Below are 24,311 nucleotides of genomic sequence, written 5' to 3'. Positions count from 1 at the left end.
TCGCAGACACATCCTTGGCAATGGGCTGGTGGGCCAAGTGGCCTAAGGGAAGAGAGGTGGGCTTGACGCCTTGTGTAGCGCAGGACAAATGGCCTTGCGATCGGGCTCGTGGCTGTTATCCGTCGGTCTTAATCGTGTCTTTTGGTGCAGATCAAGCCCCAGCGCAGGAGGGAGCCTAGCAAAACGATGTAAACAGCCCATAAAGGATCACGAGCTCGTTATTTGGCAAGAAGTAGACACAATTGCCCCGAATTTTGCGCATTCAGGGGTTGCACAGTTAATTGCGAATATAGTTAGTGCGGAGGGCGAGACAAAGAAACCCCTGCAACCTCGTGCTGACTAGAAGTCGGGGTTCCACGCCATCGCTCGCCACCTGCACCTTCATCTCTTTATTGTTCAGGAGGCCCGAGAGGACCGCACTCGATTTGACACACTTCACCAGGTCATCCGCTTCATCAAGGTATGAGCAGTCTGTTAGTGGCCGAATCAAGATGAGCCGGGTATTTCCCCGCACCCGGACGGGCTGCTTAACCTGCCGAAGCCGTAAGAAGAAATGCGACGAGACAAAGCCACACTGCGTGGCCTGCGCCCGGAACAAACTGGAGTGCAAGTGGCCACCGCATATCATTCGAATATTCGGTCTCGACTCGGACCATGCGAGTGATGCCGAGAGGCGGGCCCGTTGGGGAACTGAGAGATCTACAAGCGATTGCTCCATCGCAACATCCGCGTCTCCACCCGGCCGAGACCCACGCGCCCTGCAAGTGGTAGAAAGCCATGAAAAACATGCAGATACGACAAGAGGTTATGCTATTGCATGGTCCAAGGGCCTGAACACATTCCTGAGCCCCCGGAGGGCGGGATTGCTGCTACCAGCCTCGCAAACCTTGCTGGCACACTATCTCGAGATGACGGGCCCTCTTTTAGCCACAGCCCCAGCTCAGAGTGCGCCATTTGTATCATGGGTCATGCCAATAGCCTACAATGATGACCTGGTGATGCACAGTGTGCTGGCATTAAGTGGGGCCCATTTATCGTTCAGAGCGGAGACCCTCGAGATTAAGCAGGCAGTCTACCAACATTATTGCTTAGTATTGAAGTCTCTTCGTCAAATATCCCAACCCGAGAATTTACTGAGCGATCCCTTTGCGCTCCTTCGGGTTGCTTTGACATTAGTCATTCTCTGTCATTATGAGGTACGTTGACATGGGCTCGTATAATTTATGATTTAATTTTTTATTGCGAGTGTTTTCCTTACAGTCCTGGACAAGTAGGTTCTTTCCGGAAGCCTGGATGGGTCTTTCTTCACCCACCTCCGGGCCAGTCGCCACATTGTGTTGGAACTACGGAATAAGCGACACCAGATCAAAACCGATGCTGAACGGAAGCTGTATGGGTTCGTGATGGAGCTCTACGCCTACTTCGTCCTGTGCAACGGTATCACCCCGTTCGGGATGAATGAAAACCGAGCGTTAATTTACGACTCATTCCTCCAATCATTGGATGACTTGAAGGATTTTGGTGCATTTGGCGTTATGTTCGGTGGGGGCCACGGTCTGTTTGAGATCATTTCGTCAATATCTCTCTTTGCCGCGCAACAGGAACTCATGCGTTCATGTAAGAGTGACCTTGATCCGGAAAGGTTGGTCATATACAACAACTTGAAAAGCACCACAGTCCATTGGAACCCCTCGGGTACTGACTGCGCGGAAGTGGACTGGCCCTCCGGCTGTCGAGCAATGCTGGAAGTATGTCGGCACGCATTATTGATCTTCTTGGAAGCCGCTCTGTCCTCTCTTTCCAAATGTCACTTGGGGAGGATCCAACGCATACAATCTCATATTGATGTCGCACTGGTATATCTGCCGCCGATTATGGCGTCTAATTACTCGTGCATTCTGATGTGGCCGCTCATGATGATCGGGTCCTGCATGGTTCAAGAAGAACAGCGATCGTTCATGAAAGAAATCTTGAACCACAACCACTATATGATGAGACATACGCTCCAAGGCTGCCAGCTGCTGGAGCTGCTGTGGGCTGATCCTGATGAATATGCTATTGGACCACATGGGCTCGGGTTGTTGATGGAAAAGCACAAGTATAACTATGGAGTTATATGAAGTGGCGCCTAAATGAAGTTATGATACCCATCCAGTTGAACAGAATCAGACAACACAAGGTGCCTATATAGAGCAAGTATATTGAGCCAAGCGAAAATATAGCTGGTGAACAAGGTGGGAAAGAGGGCTGGGAGAAGAAGAGAGGAAGAGGAAACGGTGCTGGGGCTGCGTCTGTCTGTAGACAGTCAACATTTAAGTTACCAGGCCCCATGCTCCCAGAGTCTAGTTTAACAGCGCCTTGAAATTATTTCCCAACAGCCAACAGTCCAAGTGTTTACATATGGGGCTAGTGCTTCTGTCCCTGTGCGCGCCGCGCGGATGCAGATAGAAAGCCCACTGGGCGGGGGTTTCCTTATCTGTAACCGCGCTCATACCATTCACTGAGCAGACTTCCAGTGACTGTAATCCATCGGTTCGCCCTGAGTGTGATTTAAAGGAACACAATGACTGCTATAAAAGACCTACAATAAGCATCGCAGCTCATGTCTGGTCTATCAAATCAAATATCCAACATCATATATCCAATATCATTTAGCCACAAACCGCTAGCATGGCTCGGAGGGACATAAGACCATCTACAACGTTTGTCAAGGGTTCACATTTACCCGATCCAGGATGGTCTTCAACTGCCGTATCTGCACGCGGTCAGCAACGCCTGGTCATGACTTCGGGCCAGACCGCTCAACGAAAAGATGGTTCCTGGCACACGTTCGCCGAACAGGTGCAGCAAGCGGTGGATAACCTAGCCAGAGCGCTGGATGCCGGTGGTGCGTCTGCACGGGATGTTGTGAAGCTCGTATTCTACCCTGTGGATTGGTCCATGGATCTAGCCGAAGACCTCGTCGGCCCGATCTTGCGCCTCCTCTCTGAGAAGCACGGAGCCCCGCACCAGCCTCTGACTACATTGGTACCGGTCCCGAAGCTTGCCTATCCGGAAGCAAAATTTGAGATTGAGGCGGTGGCTTTGGTCGGAGGCACTTCTGAGCCATGGAGAGACTCCAAGAGCGAGGGCTATTCTGCACCTCCCGCTGAGGTTGATGTCGTCGTGGTGGGCGGTGGATTCTCTGGCATGGCCGCAGCTTCTCGATGCCACGATGCTGGCCTGAGTACGGTTGTGCTGGAGGCTAAATCGCGCATTGGTGGCCGCAGTCGGTCCCATCACCTGGACTCTGGCTCTGGTGTCGTTGAGATGGGAGCGACGTGGATCAACAAGACCACCCAGCCTGAGGTCTACGCATTGACTCGGAGGTTTGGATTGGAGACGGCCGAGCAATATACTGAAGGCGATGAGGTCTTCCAAGGAGTTGATGGCAAGGTTGTTCGTTGTCCTGACGGGACTCTGGGCAATCTGAGTCGAGGCAACGGCCGGAAGCAGAATAAACTTGACTAAGCTTTTGTATCAGGGACCTACCGAGAAAGATCGCGAGCAAGAGCAGATCCTGGCTAGCGCATTGATAGAGCGCCCGGAGGCATTAAATATCCGCAAGTGGCATGATTTTCCCGCTGAAGAGGATGTCACTTTTGCGGAATGGGTGACTGAGATTTGGTGCACTGGAGATCATGCCCAACATGTCGCCAATCATCTCTGCAGTGCAATTGTCGGGCGCGGCTCGGATGTCGTAGGAGCGCATTACTTCCTGGACTATGTGAAGTCCGGCTTGGGCTTCATCAGCCTTATAACCGAAGGTGAAATGGGTGCCCAGTCCTTGAAGGTGAAGAAGGGGATGTCCGAGATCGCGTACGCTCTCGGGCGATCTTTGAAGCCAGGATCTATTTGGCTGAACAGTCCCGTCGACAGTATTGTGCAGCGTCACGGGTGCTGCCACGTCACCACGACAGCTGGAGCTTCATTCAAGGCTCGAAAGGTGATCATGGCTAATCCTACCAATACGTATACCAACATCCGATTCTCACCTCCGCTTCCGTCTGGGAAGAGGGCGCTCGTCTCTCGCACAAAGCCGGGGCACTATGCTAAAGTGATTGTCTCGTACAAAACAGCCTGGTGGAGAGAAGCTGGACTTGTGGGGAAGTTCACGAGTTTCAAGGGCCCAATCTGTTTCTCCTGGGACACTTCAGACCCAGGCAACAATCAGTACTCTCTCGCAATTTTCATTGCGGGCGACATTGCTTATAAGTGGCACCAACTTCCCTCGCTCCAGCAAGAGGAAGCCGTGGTGGACCATCTTGCCGAGCTGGTAGGCCGAGAACTGGCAGAAAATGCAGTTAATGTCTTGGAAATCAACGTCATGGAATGGACCAAAGAAGAGCATATCTGGGGTGCACCGACATCTGCCATAGGACCGAAGCTGCTCTCAAAGCACAGTCAAGAGCTCCGACAGCCTTTTCGAGATATCCATTTTGCTGGCGGTGAAACGGCCTTTGAGTGGAAGGGTTATCTGGAGGGTGCAATCACTGCTGGGTACAGAGCCGCAGAGGAGGTTCAACAAGCACTACAGCCAGAGACAAAGCTTTAGGTGTGGTGAGAGGACTCTTCGGTTAACTGATATTGGGACGAATTATTCAAACTATCAAGATTATATTTCAATGGCTTCTAATTTTTCCCCAATATTTTCAATGGATGTGTTCGGGCCTTTTTCCATATTTCGATGGCTTTCACCTCTAAAGGAAGTATAGCTAGCTCTAAGCTTCCAACCAGATTCAGCGGATGGGAAGGCAGCGGAAGAAAAGAGAAGGGCGAGTGGAGCAATGTTTGCCGCCTAAACAAACTGCGTTCAGAGCTCACCGCGCCTGCCGTACTCGGCAACTCCATTTATATTTCGCGCTCCACCCACAATTTTTTTTCATCTTCCCGTGCGTGCGACTTTTCGTCCAGCATCAGGGAGCTTTCCGCTCCTCTTGTTTTTCACTTTCAGTCGTCGATCATGAGCAGCTTCGGCTGTCTCTGATCAAAGCACCCCGTAAGACGGGTGCTTGCCGCTCGAGGACTCAATGCTTAATGTTGCTGTTCGTCCCTCGACCCGGTTTTGCTTCGTATTCATAAAAGGTAAGATCAGAGATTGCAATTGGTTTTTTTTTGCCCACACCCTCCCCCTTTTGGATGATGACTACTACGACATGCAAAGGCATTCCTCAATCTTAAGTTATCATGTGGAATCTGTCATACTATTAAGTTTCAGCCTTGTCTGACTACACCTCAATTCTTTTTGCCATTTTTACCAGCCAAGTGTCTATGTGGATATAATGCTAACAAGCTACTGGCTAGGTAAATTCCAATTCCTCGTCAATCTCTACCCTGTGTTGCGGCATGTGCCTTGCATGAAGAAATCTTGAACGAACGGGCGGACATAACGTATCTATGTCCCTTCACCCTCCAAAACCAGAGCGTACAAACTCTGTGGGTGTATGGGAGGTGGAATACTTGTTGAGAATTCGTCACCTGATACTTTGCCCATTGTCACCTCTCATTGACGTCTTGGACGAACCTTTGAACATCGCCGACTGACTTTGGTTGTATTAGGTAATTTACTCTGCTTTCTTGCTGCTTGCCCTTCTACATGGTCATATCTATTATGATGAATGTGTTATTCACACTGTTTGAGCTGGATGCTTCGGTATTCTGGCAATGAACATTTATACAAAAATCTGATTTAATGAGGTGAGTTACTCTCAACGGTCTTGTCCTAGCACGGAAATATACTGACTGCGGAAAGCCTGACTTAGTTGCCATGTTTTGATCTTGATGTTCACGCTTGCATTACCCCTGAATGCCATTGCTGACTCAGGCGATCAATCATCTAGGACTCGATATACCCTAGTAGACACCCGCTGCTTGTTTGTGTACGTTCTACCCTCGTTTCCTCACCCTGCTTCCTATTACCTGATGAGCCCCAATTATTCGCTGTGTTCTTTCTGAATACATCTTGAAGATAAAAAATTATATTCACCTTGGAGAACTGATCCCTTCACTTGTCAACACAATGTCTCACTCAATATACGTTGTGTTCTGTTGCTAATCAGCAAAGCAGGTCTTGATATTACTTCAGCTTATAATTGAATGAAACTCTTTTCATAACCCCTCTCGTTCTCAAGTAAACTATCGTAAGCAGGATAGCCGCACTACCTAATTGTATTCAACTGGGTGACTCCAACACCTCGATCGAAGGTATTGCAAACAACAAACATCTTCCTTCAATCAACGAAGTAGTCGTGTTTCTTGTGCCATTCCTCCAGGCTATCCTTGCCGTACAGGGTATGCACGCTCTTCTTGCCCTCGGGCCACCGCACCCAGGTCGGTTTAGAACTCTCCATGATACATACCATCTCAGCCGGCTCCGGTAGCTCAGTATCGATAGCCGAAGCGAAGGGGTGAATCAGTTCCGGCCAGTGGTGATCCCACACCCAGAGCATAGTACTGCAGTTTGAACAGAAGCTCCGCTCCGAAGAGCAGAGCTCCTCGTTTGGTGTTCCGCGATCTTTGATCGCAGTATATTTTCTACATGATGGAGTCAGAATGTCGTTTTCCAGAAGGGTTCTTATTAGGTGGACCAGGGTTGTGGGATGAGTTGGTAGGAAATGTCGTACTTGATCAGGTCCTGTCCCTTCAGCACGTTCAAGCTATCGGCGATGCCGCCCAGGTTCACGCTGCCACTATAGCCGCCGACTTTGCGACAGATACTGCAGGCACATAGTTGATACGGCACTGGGGTTTGGGATTGAAGGGTAAATTCGATGCCACCACACTGGCAGCTTCCGTCCAGTTTCCTGCGGGGAGCAGTTAGCTTCGCGATGTGGAGGGTACCAAGTGGAGGGTGGACTGAAATGGGTGTCCACATGGAAGTATACATACATCGGCATCTTTCAAAGGATCTAAGATTATATATATTATAGGGTTGAATTGCCAAGAAGACTTGTTCAACAAGCTGTGCTTGATCAAGGTGATATCTTTCGGGGGGAAATTAGGTAGCAAGAGTTAGCAACCTTGGCCGGCTATATATACCTGTGTTTCGATAGGAAGATAAACTGTGCAAAAAGTCGAATGCTGCAAGCCAAGAAACAGGACGAATGATAAATGAAACTAATTACAACTCCGGCTATCTCCAACGCACTTAATTCGTCATATCAGGCCCGAGTCCTGTCCTCCGGCAGTGGACTACATCATCGGCGGCACTCCTGCATCTCCGGCGGCCGCTGGTTGGCTGCTGCCATGTTTGTCCCTTTTGCTCTGTTTGCCTCCAGACTTTCGAGCTCGCCTCGACGGAGACGATCCAGCTCCGCTATCATTTTCGCCTTTTTGCGCCGCATAAATCAACACTCAACGGAGTCCCCTCTTGCACTCGGGTGAAATATCCCCAGTCGCCGTTCACAATGAGTTTCGGAGCGCCCGGAGGCGGGTCGGTCAATTACAAGCCCACGCCGTGAGTCTTTGCGAGCATTCTGGACCTCTGCGAACACCTTCCCCTCGCGCATGGACCTGCCCGTCTTCTTATATTTGTCTTCTTCGGATCTTTGCTGACAACAGTTGTGTTTGGTCTATAGGCCCGAACGCGGTAGCTTCCCTCTCGACCACGAAGGTAGGCATATTCCTCTGGCATGATGAATACTTTCTGCGGATGCAGGATTCAAGGCACATGAACTGGAGCTCATATTCCATCTGCTTTTCTAGGAGAGTGTAAACATATTATTTCCGGTTATTTGAAATGCATCAAACTCAACCGAGGTACCAATGACGAGGCGTGCCGCAAGCTAGCCAAGGAATATCTTGCCTGTCGGATGGACAAGTACGTGAAACCTATCACTGAGCTCATTGGATACATCATGGCCTGCCTGCTTCTTAGTGACTGTAGCGCGGCCAAGGCATGAAAGAAAGCGTAATACTGACCCGGAGTCTTTTTTGTGGCTAGGAACCTGATGGCGCCTGATAACTTCCAGAACCTGGGACTTGTATTCAACGACGACCAACAAAAAGGCAATGCCGCATCCACAAGTACAGCACAATCACAAGGGGTAGAAAAGAAAGATTGAGCTGGGTGTCAGTGATGGAGGATGACTTGTACGATATTGAAGAAACCGGCCCATCCGCACTAGGCGGCCTCATACCTGGCGTTCATCGTGGGCGTTGTACATACAAAATTGTATCATATACCAGTTCGACTCTCCTTCCCCCTCTCATCTTCCTATTAATCCATTGAAATTAAAAATTTATATGTTCGCACCCAAATGGGGGGCTTGACTCCCTACCCAAGCTCAAACTCTCATGCGGGGAAACCGGTTCCGCCGAGCCACCTCCACGACGCTTCTCCAACGTCGCGCCCAGCCCATCGCCATCGCACGCGATGTCGTCAATCGCACGCCCCCCAGACCCGTGTCTGGTCGCGATTATCCTCATCGTCCGCTCGCGCACCGGCCCACGCCTCGTATTCCACTATCCTCCCAACCCGCTCAGCGAGCACCGCCTGAAGACCACAACCAAGGGCGGGCGGCGCATCTCCCGCACGCGCAGCAGACAAGGCTCCAGGAATACAGACTCGAGCTCGAGCGACGAGAGCGGCCTTAGCTCGGATGAGGACGAGGAGGAGCGAGAGCCCCACGTAGGTGGGAACGCAAATGCGAACGCGACCCCCGGGTTAGGCCGACGGGCGAGCAACTTCGGTATCGACAATCTTACGCTCACGCCGGACGCCGCGTCCCCTGGTGCTGCAGACTCGCAGCGACCTGGATCTCTGGGGTCTGGAAGGGCATCGTCACTGAGGAAACGTGGTGGCGCGGGTTCAGATTACGAGGAGGATGCTGGGTCGGATCGGCCAGATGAGGGTCCTACTGGTTCGTCGCGCCCGCCCTGGGAGTCGCTTCTAGGCTTGCCTGGGAGCGTATGGGAAAAGCTACTGAGTCCGTCTCGCTCTTGGCATAAGAGACGCTTCGAGGTCGGGATCAACGACCTCGCGCTCATTGGGTGGCCGGTCTTCGTGCGCGAGGATGGAACCTGGCGCAAGCAGCGCCGAAAGAAGAAAAAGAAGCCCCGTGCCGAGTGGGATGGCGGGGTACTGGGACACAATGAGAATGCGGAAGATGCACAAGGCGAAGATGGGGCTACTTCACCTGATCTGGGTGGAAGCGTTGCTACGATTACCGAGTTGACGCTGACGACTTCACCGACCGAATACAAGCGGGCTTCGACAGCGAGTGGGAAGTTTGGGAAGCAGCCCGATGACAGCCTTGACCCGGAGGATAAAGATCATATGACCATGTTTAATGTGGTTTTTGTCATGGATCCTCCGTTACTCGAGTATTCTATGCGGGTCAAGGAAATCTATGAGAATATCATCAAAAAGTTTGCGAAGGCACTCAAATGGGAACAAGCCCGCACGGATTATGTGTGGAGGGAATCGCAACACATCTTGCAGGTGAGGAGGAAAGCACGAGAAACAAGTATGTCCACCATCATCATTCTTGACCTAGCGTTTCCACTAACAGCAAGGTCAGAAACATCGGTTCACAACCTCTACTCAGAGTTGATAACCCAATCTTCTTTGGCCAGGGCGATGTACACTGTCTACAGCAGCATTTCCGCGTCGAAGATTGCGTCTGTTTCGCTCAGTCCCGATGTCTCTATCTCACTGCAGATTCCTCCGTTGACTTCTACACCATACCTGGCTGGCCCCACGGATAAAGCATATCCAGGTCTGTGGCTGACAACAGCAGACAGTGCAACATCCGCGGATGATCCTGTGGCCGATGAGAGCAATATACCCCACCAAGTACTTGCGAAGCATTTTGCTTTGCTTCTACTGGACAGCGAAGCCGCGATCATCAAGGATGTTGAGGCCTCTGGAGGCACTATGGCGCCGGCCCTGGCTCATTACATCCGATGCACCAAGCCCACCAAATCATTCGCCCAAATATCAGCCTCCTCAGGAATCCCCCTCTCTACGATCCAGATGTTGGCAAGCCATTTGGTCTACTGGCGTCGTGCCCGTGCCATCCCTCCCATTCACCAGCGAGACACCTACATTGTGTCTCCTAACTGCGATTTGAGCAAATTGGAACTCGCCACCATCGCCTACCAAACAGCCTTCCCCACACTGCCCAGTCTTCCAAAGATGCTATCTGCACTTAGTGGCACACCTCGACCGTACGGCAGCTTCATCCCCAGCAAAGACCACAAGGAAACTTACTTTACCATATTGGCATGGCTTCTCCGCGGTGGCTGGGTGACGCAGCTGCGCACCTTCGCCTGGATCAAAGTCACACCTGAAATCAAACTGGCCGTGGAAACAGCCCTGCGAAAAGAAGAAGTGGACCGGTACCTCGCCAAGGGAAGCACCAGCGCCGTCGCCGACGACAGCGACTCATCCTCCGAAGACGACGCGCACTCCTCCTCATCCTCCTCTCTCGCAAGCCACGGCAGCGGCGACAATACACCAATGCCCGGACGCCCCGATCCGCACGCCCGGTTACGCATTTCCCACAAACTCCTCGACCGGTCCACCGCCCTCCGGCACTCATCCCTCATCCTGTCCCCGCACCGCGCCTCCCCGCTCGAGTCACGCTGGCTCGACGAGATCGTCTCCCGCTTCCCACACCAGCGGGGTCCCGCGCAGGCGCTGGAGGGGGGAGCCCGGACATTGCGCCGCATGATCTGCAGACCGTGCTACAGAGGTACTGGCCGGTGTTTCTGAAGTACTTCAATGGCTACGACGCGCTGGAGAAGATCCCCGTGCGCGAGAGCCTGAAGCGCAAGCTGGTGTGGCACGTCCTCGCGCGCCTGGGGTTCGTGACTGGGCCAGGCGGCCCGATCGAACTGGATGCGCGCGAGCAGGTGCTCGTCGGCGTGCGACATTGGTAGAGGGAGGCGTTTCGTGTAGGTCCCCGTTGATTTGGGACGTTTCTTATGGGCTGGGACTTTTGCTGGCGCGGCTGTTATATGTGTACCATACCACTTTGTCTCTCGATTTCTGATTCTGATAAATACGGCGGTTATATATATATTTCTCTTACTGTGATTTCGAGCGACTCTGATTTACCCCCGGATATGATGTAATCGAAGCCATACGTCTCCTGCTCACATGCTCCATGCTGGCCGCGCCGACTGTGTCGCCGGGGGTAATACAGATACGACGCAACCCACGGTCCCAGGACCGCTTGGCCGGATGTATTCAGATTACACACATCTCCACCCATCTTCCGATGAATTCCGCGTGCCCTCTTTCAGCCCTAATCGCTCGCCTGTCGAATCTGACGCGCCAATTCTCCGGCCAAGGAATGATGGCATTACAGTATGTAGCATGCACAGTGCCTCGATCTATGTACCATTTTTCCGGACTCTGTCTGGTCGTGTTTCGCACAGCACTGCTGCATACGCGGGCAGCATTGGACTAGCTCTACGCATCACGTGGCTCCAGCCAGGGCTATTACTGTACATTCTTCCGGTCGCACATGAGAACCACGGGGATGATGGGGATGGGCTGGGGCTTGGGTGGTAGTGTCTGGCGCCAAGCAGCGAGCAGAACAGCTGGGCAGGATAGACTCGCCGGCATACAGTACACACCTCGAAGTTGAATTGTGGCTGGGGCAATCTTGCTCTGTTGGTACGGGTTCAAAGGCAAGCTGGTATTACAGATACCGCGGCCCCGGTACTTGACTTGTGTCCTGACACCTTCGTCAGGTACCCGAGGACTCGCCGGGGTGTACATCCGGTTCTTCACGGGTGGCTTGTGAAGATTGCCGACGGTGCGGGTGGGTGTAAAATAGAAGGAATGGGTGCAAGGTGCAATGACATCGTCGCTATAGCTGCGTATATTGATATCCTCCGTTAAGGTCATGACAGTCCGTAGGATATGGGGATCCAGAGCCCTGTCAAAGCCATGGCTTGCACAGCAGACAGCAGACGAACTGCGCCGTTGCACCGAACCAACGAACAGCCGTCCAGGGGCCAATGGACGGGCAGCACGGCGGGGCTCCGGTGGGCCCCGCGAGAGCGTTGGGAGGAAGAATGAATATGAGCCGGGATTGTTCTTATTAATCTTATTCCTCTTGGCCTCTCGCCGGGTCGGAAACAGTAAACGTTCTTCGGGTCTTCCTAGCGGATACCGGCCGGTGCGCTGTCAAGGGGGTGTGAAGTACTCGGTACGTTTCGTACACTTCGTATAGTGCCTGCGGCCGATCTATTGGCTAGACCGACTCATACTTTCGTCCCCTCCCGCTGTGAAAGGACCCTGGGCAGATAAATTGAGATCAGTAGTGATGCCTATAAACCATCTCCAGGCACTGTCATTGGATGAGAGTGATCTTGAGGCTCATGTGTAAGTTTTGTCGTTGGGGTATGAAGGTCGGACATAGTCCGGCTTGGACTATTTGTAGCGTTCGAGGGGGGCCGACGCCGTCGTTATAATAATGATTATATCAGAGTAGCGCAGAGACATCAGAAGCTTATGTCGATTCCTTGGTTCTCGTATTGAATCATCTGTACTATGGTGATATCGAGGTCGACCGGATGGCCGAGAGTATGCCGACGGGGTGCAGGTAACTCCACGGTAACAGGCGGTAATAAATGCAGCCAACATTACTATACACAGTGTACAGTATGTCGGCCTCGTAGGATTAAATTCCTGGGTTATATACCTCATATAGCTCATACCCAACCGCTAAGCCGAAAGAGACCATACTTTGACAGACTGCATGAGGTCTCCCACAAAAAACCTTGGGCGTCTAATACTTCACGAGAAATACGCTGTGCGACTGGCGTTTGTTGCGGGACCCCTCTCGTTTTGTGTGTGCACGCCAAATCTTTCCGTGCGGGCGTACGGCTACGGCACCGAGGGATTCCACAAGGTCTCCGTAGTCGAGATTTTTCCTTTCTTGAAGTCCCACGCGTCAGAAAAAAATAAAAGGTGACAGCTCATTCATATTTGATTGGCCTTTTTGCAGCAAAGCAATTATTGTGCTGTAAGTATCATAACTATTTTGTTAAATACCTGGACTATAGGTGGGCTCGCGCTGCGGCTGGCTTCCACCCCGCTACCACAACCTGCCCTGATTACCCAAATAATAATTTTGCGTTCTTGCTCCGTCTCTCCTCCTCCTCCTCTTACCCTTCACTCCTCCCCTCTCTTTCTCACCTCCACCCCTCCCCCTCGTGCGTTGCCCTCACCCCCTCCTTCCGCCCTTGTTTCGTGTTTCCAACTCACCGTGTCTTACCACCTACAGCCCTGCCCATCCATCCTCGGGAATTCTTCCGTGGGTTTGACTACGATCCCGCGACACTTTTTCCCACACGAGTTCCTTCCCCGACCTGCTCGGCACCTCTCCGTCCTCCTGATTTCAGAGTCAACAGACTGGCCGACCTCTTCCTTCATCCTCATCGATTCCGAAGTCGCAGCCCCGTGCGATCCACGCCTTCGTCTCTCCGTTCAACCTTGTCCCAAGGGGTCCGCATTCGCGTCCAGAACACTGTCCGACACGACATTCGACTGCGTATCGCCCCCCTGCTCACGATCTCTTCCAGATTTCGTCGAACCCCGGGATCTTTTCGCTCTGTCGTTAAGATCTACCTCGAGAAACCGAACGTGGGTGGACCTGTACACAAAACGTTTCTGCGGAATTCCATCTCCCAGGCGCATTGATTGTTCGGGCCCGTAAGCTCGTTCTTTCACAGTGGTATACGACATTGACAGGGTAGCGCCTTCTCATTGTTGTTGGAATTTTTGGGAGCACCCTTCCGTTCTCCAAACTTTTGTGGTTCTGTGCGTCCTGTGGCTCATAGCCATTAAGACCACTCCTCCTCATCACACGCTGCCAACGACGCTACCAATGCGATTTGTTGTCTAGACGATTCATCCGCACATTCTCTCCAGACTGAGCGCATTCCCCGTGTCCACCACATCCGCCGTTTCTTCCCATCTTGCCGGAATTCACCGACATAGCTTGGGAGACATTTGAGTGAACGGGAAGTTGCTGTTTGGTGGGGTTACAAGAAGGTTGAAGCCCTCTTCTGAGTGATACCGGTGCCGGAGATTTCTCGCGCGTGGGCGTGTACGAAGACCTCCAGGCTCGCCGAAGGAAGAACCCGTTCTCCAAACGGATTCATCTATTTACAACAAAACGACGAGTTTCGTCCCATACAAAAGGCACGATGAGCGCTACATTTTCTTACGCGCAAGCCGCCAAGGGCGTTTCTGGGACACCAGTGCCCAGCAAGGCAGGATCGACAGAGTCCGAGAAGTCCGAACCGAAGGCCGAGGAGCCCAGCGATAGTGTTCCAGCAGCTGAGTCCGTGACCACTGTTTCTGAAACGGAGACACCGCAGGAGCCCGAGACCACCACGACAAGCGTGGACAAGGAAGCCGAGTTCACCACTGTTACCAGCAAGCATGCTCACCGATCGAAGGCCAACAACTCCAGGACCTCGTCTCCGAGCGTCCGGTCAACTGCCGCACAGTCGAAGGATGGTGATGCGTCCAATACCACCAACGGAAACGCGGATGCCTCGTCTGAGAAGCAGAGTCAGCCTGATGCCAAGGCTGACAAATCCGAGAATGGTTCGGAAGCCTCGAAGGAGAAGTCTGAAAAGTCGGAGAAGGCTGCCCCTCCAAAGGAGCTCAAAGCTGCCCCTCTCCCCTCCGTGAACATCTGGCAGCAAAGGAAGGAGGCCCAGGAAGCCAAGGCTAAGACCACCCCGGCACCTGCCGCTGGCAAGGGTAAATCTGAGGAGGGCCAGCAGGACTCTGGCAAGGCTGGCTCCAAGAAGAAGGGCGCCGATGGTGCATCAGAAGGGACCAAGGGCAAGAAAACTGACGGCAAGGGCCGTGACGAGAATCTCCCTCCTGTTGCGGATGCGTCCTCGTGGCCGACCCCCCAGGTTGCACTGGGTGAGGAGAAAAAGAAGGCCCAGGAGAAGACTGAGAAGATCGAGCGGACAGACAAGAGCCCTGTTGCTCGATCCCACGGCAAGGAGAAGTGGATGCCCGTGAACTACGTTCCCACTGCTGTTTTCAATACCCCTCTTCCGTCAGCATCATCTGGCCGCGGTGGCCGCAGAGCTGCTCGCGGTGGGCGTGACAGTGGACGTGGTGGCGCTCACGGTGGCGGTGCTGCCGCCGGTGAGAAGGCTGCCTCTGGCCATACCCCCCAGGCTTCGGCTGCCAAGCAGGGTTCCGGAGAACGTGGACGGAATGAGGCCGGTACTGGTCGAGCAGCTTCCCTTCCCGCACAGTCCAGACGCTCAAACAGCGCTGACGTTGCCAACCCGGATGCTCGCAAGGGTCAGGCTACGGATCGTGGCCGCGGAGCCCGTGGTGGCGAGGATGTCGCTACAAATGGAAAGCAGGTCACCAGCGGCGAGCACTCCTCCCGCCCCCAGCGTGATGGCAAGCAGTTCACAAGGAATCAAGATGCCCGGGCTGGTGACCGTAACTCGAAGGGCGCTCACCTAGCTGTCGACTCTCAGGCTGCTGCTCGTGTTAACGACCGTCGTGCTGAGTCTGGCCCCAAGTCTGCTGACATGAACCGTGATTCTACTGGCCCCCAGGACTTCAACCGCGAGCGTGGCGACTCTCGTGCAGAGCGTGGTGGCCGGAATGCCAACCGCAGCCGTGGACCGTACTCCAACTTCGGCCAGAACCCTCAGTTTAGCATGGCGAATACCTTTGTTCCCGGCAAGTTTGGCTTCAACGATCGCCAGCGGTCCCAACACGGTGTCCAGAATGGGCAACAGCAGAACAACCGGATGCCTTTGCGGTCCCCATCATTGCCCGCTTCGGCTGGCATGTATGGCAATGTCTATCCCTTCCCTGCGGAGATCAACACCATGTACCCCTACCAGAACGTGGCTCCTGGCCCTATGAGCGCGGTCCCCTACCAACAGTACATGGAGCCATTCGGCCTCATGACTATGCTGTCTATGCAACTTGAGTACTACTTTTCGGTTGACAACATGTGTAAGGACATGTTCCTGCGTCGTCATATGGATTCCCAGGGCTTTGTTCCTCTGGGTGTCATCGCCAGCTTCAAGCGCGTCAAGTCCCTGACCGAGGACTTTGAGATGCTTCGTCACGTTTCTCGCAGTCTGCGGAACGTAGACTACCAGATCGGCGAAGATGGCGTGGACCGACTCCGCCCGAAGGAGAGGTGGGCGCAGTGGGTTCTCCCTGTTGACCAGCGTGACCCTTCAGCACAGCATGAGGGTGCTCCTCCCGCGAAGCACTCCGGGAAAATTGACGAGAATGTCCCATTCAACAACCACGTTGACAGCGCTACCAATGGAGCGAATCACAACGGACCCCGCCAGTTTGTCCCCAATGGCGCCGCATCTCGCGGATCTCGGACGCCGCTCTCCTCGGCAGCACCTGAGTTCCAGCCTGCGCAGAATGAAATTGCCAATGTAGGAACAACCCCAGATTCCTTTCCCTTTTCCGAAGGCAGCCTACAATCGACAGTCTCTTTCTCCCACTAATTTGAAAAGTTCACTTACTGACATCTATCCTTCAGCGCGCGGACTAAACTCGTCCCCAATCAACTCGCTTCCCACTCGGGTCAGAACGGAGTGGTATTCCTCTGGGTACTGTGATTCCCATCCCTTACCGCGGTGGTAGGCTCTGGATGGGGGCTGACTTTCTTTGTTTGTCTCTCTATTAGCATTGACGTGGACAAGAAACAACGCTATCCATCCAGATCCATTACCTGTCCAACCGATAAGCCGCCTCCCAGAGGGAAATGCTGGCCGTTCGAATCGAGGGGCGCGAGACCTTTCACTTTCACATCCCAAAAGTTTCGCTCCTGTCTACTACTCCGAGATTTCCCAATACTACGCTCCCGATGGATGGTCATCAAACCCCGAGTCTGGGTTTGTGACCGGTCCTCCCTATCGTACCTGGTCACAGTACCTCACCCGCACCTTCAATTTGCAACTGTACAATGAATTTAGGCGATTAGCCATTGATGATCTTTTCACACTACACGTCGACTATGGATTCAACGCTCTGATGAGTTTTACCATGCCTGTCTTCTGAGTCGCACCGTTACTTCCGAGCAGGTCTTTGCCTACTTCGTTCACTTGTCACAGGCCGGACAGACGAAGCACAACACGGCGATCTTTCAACTTCTCTGCTCGTCAATTGGCGAGCGGAGATGTGGAACTCACGACCGTTGCAAGGTGGGGCTATTTTGACAATGGTGTGTATGGGGGGAGGAAGCAGGCGTGGGGGAAATCTCTTGCTTGAATCCATCATCGGCTTCCTTTTTTTTGCTTTCAAATACTTCTTCCCTTGTTTTTCGGGGGCCATATTGTTTGTTTCTTTCCGCGTTTCTTCCACCCAAATCATGATCAGCATTGTTGCGTTCAAAAGGTCTTGCATGCATCGTCGCCTACCTCCCTTTTAGAGCGCCGAATGGTTCATTTCCATCGCAACAACGGCAGGCTAGTCTTTCCGGTCCACCGTGAAGCCTCGGAGTTTCTCATTTACCTTTTTTCCGTGTGTTTTTCTTCCCTCTTCGTGTTGTTTGCTTCAAATTCATGGGCTTTGTTTTTCTTCCCTTTCAAAATGTTCTCTGGAGTCCGGGCATGATATTACTGGGCAAATATCCCCCTCCCTTCTGCCTGATACCATCGGTGTGCCGGGCCCAAAAAATGATGTTCTTCCTCCTTTCTTCCGATTATAGAGATTTTTCGTGTGTCTTTCCTCTCTTGTCAAGTGGTTTCTCCTTGTTTCGCCCGTTTTATCATTCGATCCAGCCAGTTTGTGCCTATCCCGGCTCTTGCGCTCTGGATCTTAGCGAGTATCAGCATCACGGTACAACGACCCAGAGCAATGCAACGGTCGAGAACAGCACAGCAATGAAAAAAAGTGCCTCGTATGATGTCATCCGCGTTCCCTTGAGGTCTATTCTCATTCCATTTCCCCACCTGGGAGCTGGACTGGTTTCCAGTGGGGTGTTGCTCACATGGAGGGGGTGTGCTGTCGATGGTGTGTATATACCCACAGTTGATTGCTCCCTCCTGGTGGTGTCCTGTGTACACCTCATTTGCTATGCTCCGGACTTATTTGATACTTAAAATTCCTGCTTTGGGGCTTGCATTACTTCATTTATCTGTCGATTGCTCTTAATTTGTGCATAGTCCGGTCGTTCCGTGTTCTTTCGTCTGGGTAATAGGATATGCATGATGTGGGTCGCACTTCATCAAAATCAGATCAGACTCAGTTCAGGCAATATTAAAGGCCTCACTTTTGGCTTTACAGATATGAGTTGCAGGGAACGACTTCCACCCCACATGGATTTCCCCGGGCTCGAAGTGTATGCGCATAATTGGGAAGTAATAATGATGCCTGAGGCCGCCACACGTCGACCACTCGGAGCAGCGACCAAGCCCGAGCCTTCCAAGGTCATACCGACAGCTCGGCTTGACCAGCTCACTTTCTTTCTTCCCCCTCTTCAATACCAATCCCTCACTTCCGACTCACACCCCTCAAGATGGAGGGTACATCCCGCCAGACATCGAGACTCCTCCGGATTCGAGGTGCTAACCTCCTTCCCCAGCAGCGCCGCCTTGCCCGACCAGTCGCCGCGCTATGCATGACCCCAACACAGTGTCGAGCGGTCTCGAATTCTCCACGGAATCTTGCCCCAGAGTCCCTCTTCAGTAACTTTGCTGCCGCGAGCGGCGCGCAGGGATCCAGCCTTGGTCCCACCACCTACTTCACAAACCGCCAGACTCTCCCCGCCAACACTGTCGTACGGTTCGTTCCGCAGCAGACAGCCTGGATTGTTGAGCGAATGGGCAAGTTCCACCGGATCTTGGAGCCGGGTCTTGCTATTCTTATTCCATTTGTGGATCGCATCGCGTATGTGAGGAGCTTGAAGGAATCGGCTATTGAGATTCCGAGCCAGAATGCTATTACGGCGGATAACGTTACCTTGGAGTTGGACGGTGTGCTGTACACAAGGGTCTTCGATGCTTATAAAGCTAGGTGAGTCTCTCAAGAGAGCGCGGCTTGAGTTATACTTCATGAGTCAATGACTAAACGGTGTCTGTCCTCAGCTACGGCGTCGAGGATGCGGAATATGCCATCTCCCAGCTGGCGCAGACGACAATGCGATCCGAAATCGGCCAGCTTACTCTGGACCACGTTCTGAAGGAGCGCGCCACCCTTAACACCAACATCACACAAGCCATCAACGAGGCTGCACAGGACTGGGGCGTCGTCTGCCTGCGTTACGAGATCAGGGACATTCATGCGCCGGACGGCGTTGTGGCAGCCATGCACCGCCAGGTCACGGCTGAGCGGTCGAAGCGAGCGGAGATCCTCGAATCCGAGGGTCAGCGCCAGAGCGCAATCAACATCGCTGAGGGTCGCAAGCAGTCCGTGATTCTTGCATCCGAGGCGCTGCGTGCCGAGCAGATTAACCGCGCTTCTGGTGAGGCCGAGGCCATCCAGCTCAAGGCTCATGCCACGGCCCGCGGAATCGAGGCTGTTGCCCGAGCCATCCAGGAGGGCCAGGAAAGTGCCCAGGGTGCCCTCAGCCTGCGCGTGGCTGAGCAGTACGTCGATGCTTTCTCCAAACTGGCCCGTGAGGGCACCGCGGTGGTGGTCCCGGGTAATGTCGGTGACATGGGTGGCATGATTGCCTCGGCCATGTCGGTTTATGGCAAGATCAGCGAGACCCAGGCGAAGAGCTTTGCTGCCAAGGCCCTCGGCGAGGAGACTGCTCATGCTACTAGCAAGTCCCATCAGTCCGATGTTGACGATATCGAGTCCGCCGATAAGGTTCACCAAAATGATGTTGCGCAGAGCGTGCTGGACGGATTCGATCAGACCAGCAAGCAGAATTAATAGGCGCAAGCGAAACAAAACGATGGACCCACCCTCTATCTTCCCTCTCACTCTCTCCTGCTATGTGCTATTTTTCTTTTTCTTGTGTCCTGCATCTTGTTTCAACCGAGTCTCTTCTGGCGCCGGTTTACCTCTGTACCACTCTCCTCTGCTCATGGTTCTCTTCTGGTCTGTTCTACTGCTTTACAGCATATCTTTCAGGGGTCAAAAATGCACCCAGCGCTTTGCGCTGTGCGGGATGATCCGACGGGACCATGTATGTGTACATAAGGACGTTGTGGATATTGGCAAGGAAGGGAAAAGGGAAAATGAAAGCACCAGTGTATGATACGTGTGTAGATCAATTATGACATTATCACTTGTTCCCAGGATACGTAAAATAGAGCTGTACCTCAGCGGCGGCGTATGCTTGACAGGTCCAGCCAGCTATATAGCCAAACGCGAAAGGGAGCTCGGGCCAGGCGCCAAATCTGGAGATCGCGACTTTTCTATCGGGCGCGCCCTCCTTGTGCCTCTGCGACTTCCATCATCCCCACACCCCCGACTCCATCTGCGGTCCCCTCACCAAACCGATCTCCACTGCCCTTCGTTTGTAGGAGATCCTCGCTTTAGGGGTCGTGGCCGCTCTTCAACAGCCGTGCGATGTCCTGCCCGATAAACACCTAACGCTCACCCTACCACGCCGCCCTTCCACGACCAACGTCCCTCCCGCCGCCGCTCGCTCCCCTGAAGCCGAGATTTTCGCACGCGAACTATTTGAACCTGGCCGAATTGTTCTTCTCTGATACAAGGGAGGGGCGCAGTCTGCCCGCGCTGCGCAATGCATATTATCAAGCCTGTTTGGCTCACGCATGGAGGTATGCTACTCTCTGCAGCGGAGCCCCTTCTTCTTGGATTTTGGGAAGGAAGAGATACCTGGGTTTGCTTGGAGGCGGCGTAAAGCTATCGCCAAGCTGGTTTCGGACACTGGGGCTAATTCGTGCGCTTCCGTAGGGGAACGGAAAGATTTCGAAGTTTACAGCTGCGATGTCTCGCCCGATGGAAAGAGATTAGTGACTGCTGCTGGAGGTGAGCCTTTGCTGGTCTTTGAGCTGGATGGAACGCAGACGGGTGCAAGCCTGATGCTAACACTTTACTTTCGGTGCGCTTTAGATGGATACGTCCGGATCTGGTCTACGGAGGCCATATACAACACTGGTAATCCGGAGTTCGCAAGCAAGCCGAAACAGCTCGCCTCAATGAGCAATCATTCTGGCACGATTCATACTGTTCGCTTCTCGCCCAATGGCAAGTACCTTGCCTCCGGGGCGGACGATAAGATCGTCTGCGTGTACACGCTTGATTCGAATCCTCCAACACACTCCACATTCGGTAGGTTCTGCGGATACATTATTGGGGGATAGATCACTCACGGCATTCTGGAAACACAGGCTCGGACGAGGCACCCCCGGTCGAGAACTGGCGCACAATTCGGCGATTGATCGGCCACGACAACGATGTGCAGGATTTGGGATGGTCGCACGACTCGTCGATTCTGGTCTCCGTCGGTCTCGACTCGAAGGTTGTCGTGTGGTCGGGGCATACGTTCGAGAAGCTGAAAACACTAGCCGTGCACCAGAGTCACGTCAAGGGTATCACCTTCGACCCGGCGAACAAGTACTTTGCCACGGCCAGTGACGATCGTACCGTGCGCATCTTCCGTTTTACGTCCCCTGCCCCGAACTCCAGCGCCCATGACCAGATGAATAATTTCGTCTTGGAACATACCATCTCCGCACCCTTTGCTAACTCTCCCCTGACCGCATATTTCCGCCGCTGTTCCTGGTCGCCAGATGGTATGCATATCGCTGCTGCGAATGCCGTCAACGGCCCGGTCAGCTCGGTTGCCATTATCAACCGTGGCTCTTGGGATGGAGATATCAACCTCATCGGGCATGAAGCACCTGTCGAGGTTTGCTCATTTTCTCCCCGTCTCTACTCAAGGGAGCCGGTGGATCCGAAGCAGCCTGACAACCACGCAGCGCAGCACCATATAACTGTGATTGCGTGTGCTGGAGCAGATAAGTCACTAAGTGTCTGGATCACGAGCAATGCGCGCCCGATCGTGGTTGCACAGGAAATGGCCGCCAAGTCGATCTCGGATCTCGCATGGAGCCCCGATGGCACCTGTCTCTATGCTACGGCTCTGGATGGCACAATTGTGGCTGTGCGATTTGAGGATGGCGAGCTGGGCTGGGCAACAGAGATGGAAGAGAATGAAAAGTCGCTCACCAAGTTTGGAACGAATCGCAAGGGCGCCGGTATCACAGAGACTACCGATAGTCTGCTGCTAGAGGAGAAGAGCAAAGCTGGGGAGATCAAGGGTGTAGAGGGCCGAATGGGTGCGCTGATGGGCGATGGTCATGCCGAACCTGCTGTCAACGGAGGATCCGCATCGCAGCCATCGAATGGCACAACACCTGCTCGAGTCCCGTCACCAGCCCCAGAGACGAACAAGACGCAGACGAATGGGACTTCTTCAACACCTGCCGCCGAAGCTGCGAAGCCAGATCCGTACCATGCCAAGTTGGAGAGGTTGAAGCAACGACCGACGTACACAAAAGAAGGCAAGAAGCGTATTGCACCCTTGCTGGTTTCTGGAGCTGGAGCTGGCGAATCTTCTCTTCCCCAGGCCCGTTTGATGGCGTCTGTTAGCAGTCAGGTCAAAGCCGATGCCCCAACGTCACTTGTTGACCTTTCGAAGCCGTTTGATGGCTTGCCGAAGGGTGGCTTGACTGCTCTACTCTTCGGGAATAAGCGTAAACTTGCGCAGCTGGAAGGCGATGAGGAGGGTCTGGCTGAGAAGCGTGTCGCTGTTGCAAGTCAGAACGGCGCCACTCCCATCATGGCGAACACGCCTGATGGCCTTCTACCAGCGGTTGTGCAACCTGCAGCAACCGGCCAAGAACCAACCCCCGACTTCATCCGTCCTGCAGTCACGAACCCCTGCATGTCCGTTAGCCAGGTGCGGTTAGCAGTCCCTAAGATTCGCAGTCACATCCTCCGTGCACTTGACCCTAATGGGAAACCCACTGAGCCACCTGCCCAGGCAGGCGACTCAAGTTCAAAAGACAAAGGCCGCGTTGATGTGGTCTTCGAGGCGCGGAATCCCTCGCCGGCCAGCCTGACCGGGCGGGCAGTGGACCGCGAGCCAGTCCGCCTTACTCTTTTCCGCGGGGAGCAGCCATTGTGGCAAGACTTTTTGCCCAAATCTGTGCTCCTTGTCACTGGAAATCAGAGCATGTGGGCCGCTGCTTGTGAAGACGGTTCTGTTTACCTCTGGACTCCTGCAGGCCGCCGCTTGGTAAACGCGCTGGTCTTGGAAGCACAGCCAGTCATCTTGGAGTGCAATGGTCCCTGGATCATGTGTATCTCTTCGGTGGGCATGTGCTATGTCTGGAACGTGAAGCACCTGTCCTCCCCGCACCCTCCTGTCTCTCTCCAGCCCGTTCTCGACGCTGCTCTCCACACTATGGGCGGCAATCCCACCGCAGCACCCGCCGTCACAGATGCACGCATCAACTCCGAAGGCCGGATAGTTGTTTCCCTCACCAACGGCGAGGGATACTCCTACTCACCGTCCATGTACACGTGGCAACGCGTCTCGGAGGCGTGGTGGGCCGTCGGCAGCCAGTATTGGAACTCGACTGATGCGCCAGTGGGCAACCTGCAGGCTAGAGAGGCCAATCAAGATACCAAAGATGCAAAGGCAGCTGTCTCGGCCGGCATCATTCCCTTTCTGGAGCGCAACACCACCAATGAGACCCTCCTGCGGGGCCGAGCTTACTTCCTGCAGCGGCTTATCAAAGTCCTTCTCTCGCGCGAAGGCTATGAAACATTCGAGTCTAGTGTTTCCATTGCCCATTTGGAGAACCGCATGGCTGCTGCTTTATCGCTGGGTGCGAAGGAGGAGTTCCGCCTGTACCTGAACATGTATGCAAAGCGCATTGGTGCGGAGGGATTGAAGGGTAAGGTTGAAGAGCTGCTAAAGGGCTTGATCGGTGGCCTTTTCGACGACGAGGAAGGGACAGAGGCTGTTTCCAGGCTGCAGGTCAATGAGCGTGACGGCCGCAATTGGCGCGAGGGATCCGACGATCTTTGTGGCTGGCCGCGGGAGACCCTTCTGAAGGAGGTGATCCTTGCTCTCGGTATGTTTCTTGCTCTCCTTCCTGTTTGGATTTAATTTCGTGTTTTTCACTTGGCTAACATTAATCCTCAGGTAAATATCGCGAACTCCAGCGGGTTACGGTCCCATATGCTAAGCTCCTGGACATGGTTGATACCGCATCCGAGGCTGGCGATGCGATGGATTTATAATGATACGTTGTCTTCCTGTGTCTTTGCTTTTCTTCTACGTTTTTTTTATTGG

General features: G+C 53.4%; 8 protein-coding genes across 8 annotated transcripts; 6 read left to right on the top strand and 2 right to left on the bottom strand.

Moving 5' to 3' along the window:
* Nucleotides 1–462: 462 nt before the first annotated feature.
* On the top strand, nucleotides 463–1,770 carry N7482_007469 (Zn(II)2Cys6 transcription factor; the record flags this gene model as incomplete). Its single annotated transcript, XM_056689594.1, has 4 exons — nucleotides 463–473; nucleotides 542–1,196; nucleotides 1,275–1,617; nucleotides 1,670–1,770. 4 exons carry the CDS (start codon nucleotides 463–465, stop codon nucleotides 1,768–1,770), a joined length of 1,110 nt encoding a protein of 369 aa, XP_056542023.1.
* A 1,011-nt stretch (nucleotides 1,771–2,781) lies between these two features.
* On the top strand, nucleotides 2,782–4,594 carry N7482_007468 (uncharacterized protein; the record flags this gene model as incomplete). The annotated part of the gene is made up of 2 exons (XM_056689593.1): nucleotides 2,782–3,438; nucleotides 3,524–4,594. 2 exons carry the CDS (start codon nucleotides 2,782–2,784, stop codon nucleotides 4,592–4,594), a joined length of 1,728 nt encoding a protein of 575 aa, XP_056542022.1.
* Nucleotides 4,595–6,269: 1,675 nt separating this feature from the next.
* N7482_007467 (GFA family protein) lies at nucleotides 6,270–6,935 on the bottom strand (the record flags this gene model as incomplete). The annotated part of the gene is made up of 3 exons (XM_056689592.1): nucleotides 6,270–6,573; nucleotides 6,663–6,842; nucleotides 6,928–6,935. 3 exons carry the CDS (start codon nucleotides 6,933–6,935, stop codon nucleotides 6,270–6,272), a joined length of 492 nt encoding a protein of 163 aa, XP_056542021.1.
* A 1,478-nt stretch (nucleotides 6,936–8,413) lies between these two features.
* Nucleotides 8,414–10,923, top strand: N7482_007466 (nitrogen permease regulator 3 family protein; the record flags this gene model as incomplete). Its single annotated transcript, XM_056689591.1, has 2 exons — nucleotides 8,414–10,642; nucleotides 10,723–10,923. The coding sequence occupies 2 exons, from the start codon at nucleotides 8,414–8,416 to the stop codon at nucleotides 10,921–10,923; spliced, it is 2,430 nt and encodes an 809-aa protein (XP_056542020.1).
* Nucleotides 10,924–11,488: 565 nt separating this feature from the next.
* N7482_007465 (uncharacterized protein) lies at nucleotides 11,489–11,899 on the bottom strand (the record flags this gene model as incomplete). The annotated part of the gene is made up of 1 exon (XM_056689590.1): nucleotides 11,489–11,899. The coding sequence occupies one exon, from the start codon at nucleotides 11,897–11,899 to the stop codon at nucleotides 11,489–11,491; it is 411 nt and encodes a 136-aa protein (XP_056542019.1).
* A 2,309-nt stretch (nucleotides 11,900–14,208) lies between these two features.
* On the top strand, nucleotides 14,209–16,527 carry N7482_007464 (La domain family; the record flags this gene model as incomplete). The annotated part of the gene is made up of 1 exon (XM_056689589.1): nucleotides 14,209–16,527. One exon carries the CDS (start codon nucleotides 14,209–14,211, stop codon nucleotides 16,525–16,527), a length of 2,319 nt encoding a protein of 772 aa, XP_056542018.1.
* Nucleotides 16,528–18,542: 2,015 nt separating this feature from the next.
* On the top strand, nucleotides 18,543–19,903 carry N7482_007463 (SPFH domain-containing protein; the record flags this gene model as incomplete). Its single annotated transcript, XM_056689588.1, has 2 exons — nucleotides 18,543–19,039; nucleotides 19,111–19,903. The coding sequence occupies 2 exons, from the start codon at nucleotides 18,543–18,545 to the stop codon at nucleotides 19,901–19,903; spliced, it is 1,290 nt and encodes a 429-aa protein (XP_056542017.1).
* An 851-nt stretch (nucleotides 19,904–20,754) lies between these two features.
* Nucleotides 20,755–24,259, top strand: hir1 (putative histone transcription regulator Hir1; the record flags this gene model as incomplete). The annotated part of the gene is made up of 3 exons (XM_056689587.1): nucleotides 20,755–21,274; nucleotides 21,334–24,090; nucleotides 24,162–24,259. The coding sequence occupies 3 exons, from the start codon at nucleotides 20,755–20,757 to the stop codon at nucleotides 24,257–24,259; spliced, it is 3,375 nt and encodes a 1,124-aa protein (XP_056542016.1).
* Nucleotides 24,260–24,311: the final 52 nt, after the last annotated feature.

Source organism: Penicillium canariense, assembly GCF_028826845.1.
Source record: "Penicillium canariense strain IBT 26290 chromosome Unknown utg000004l_segment0_segment0, whole genome shotgun sequence".
Taxonomy (NCBI): Eukaryota; Fungi; Ascomycota; class Eurotiomycetes; order Eurotiales; family Aspergillaceae; genus Penicillium; species Penicillium canariense.
This window is presented reverse-complemented; position numbering and strand designations above follow the sequence as displayed.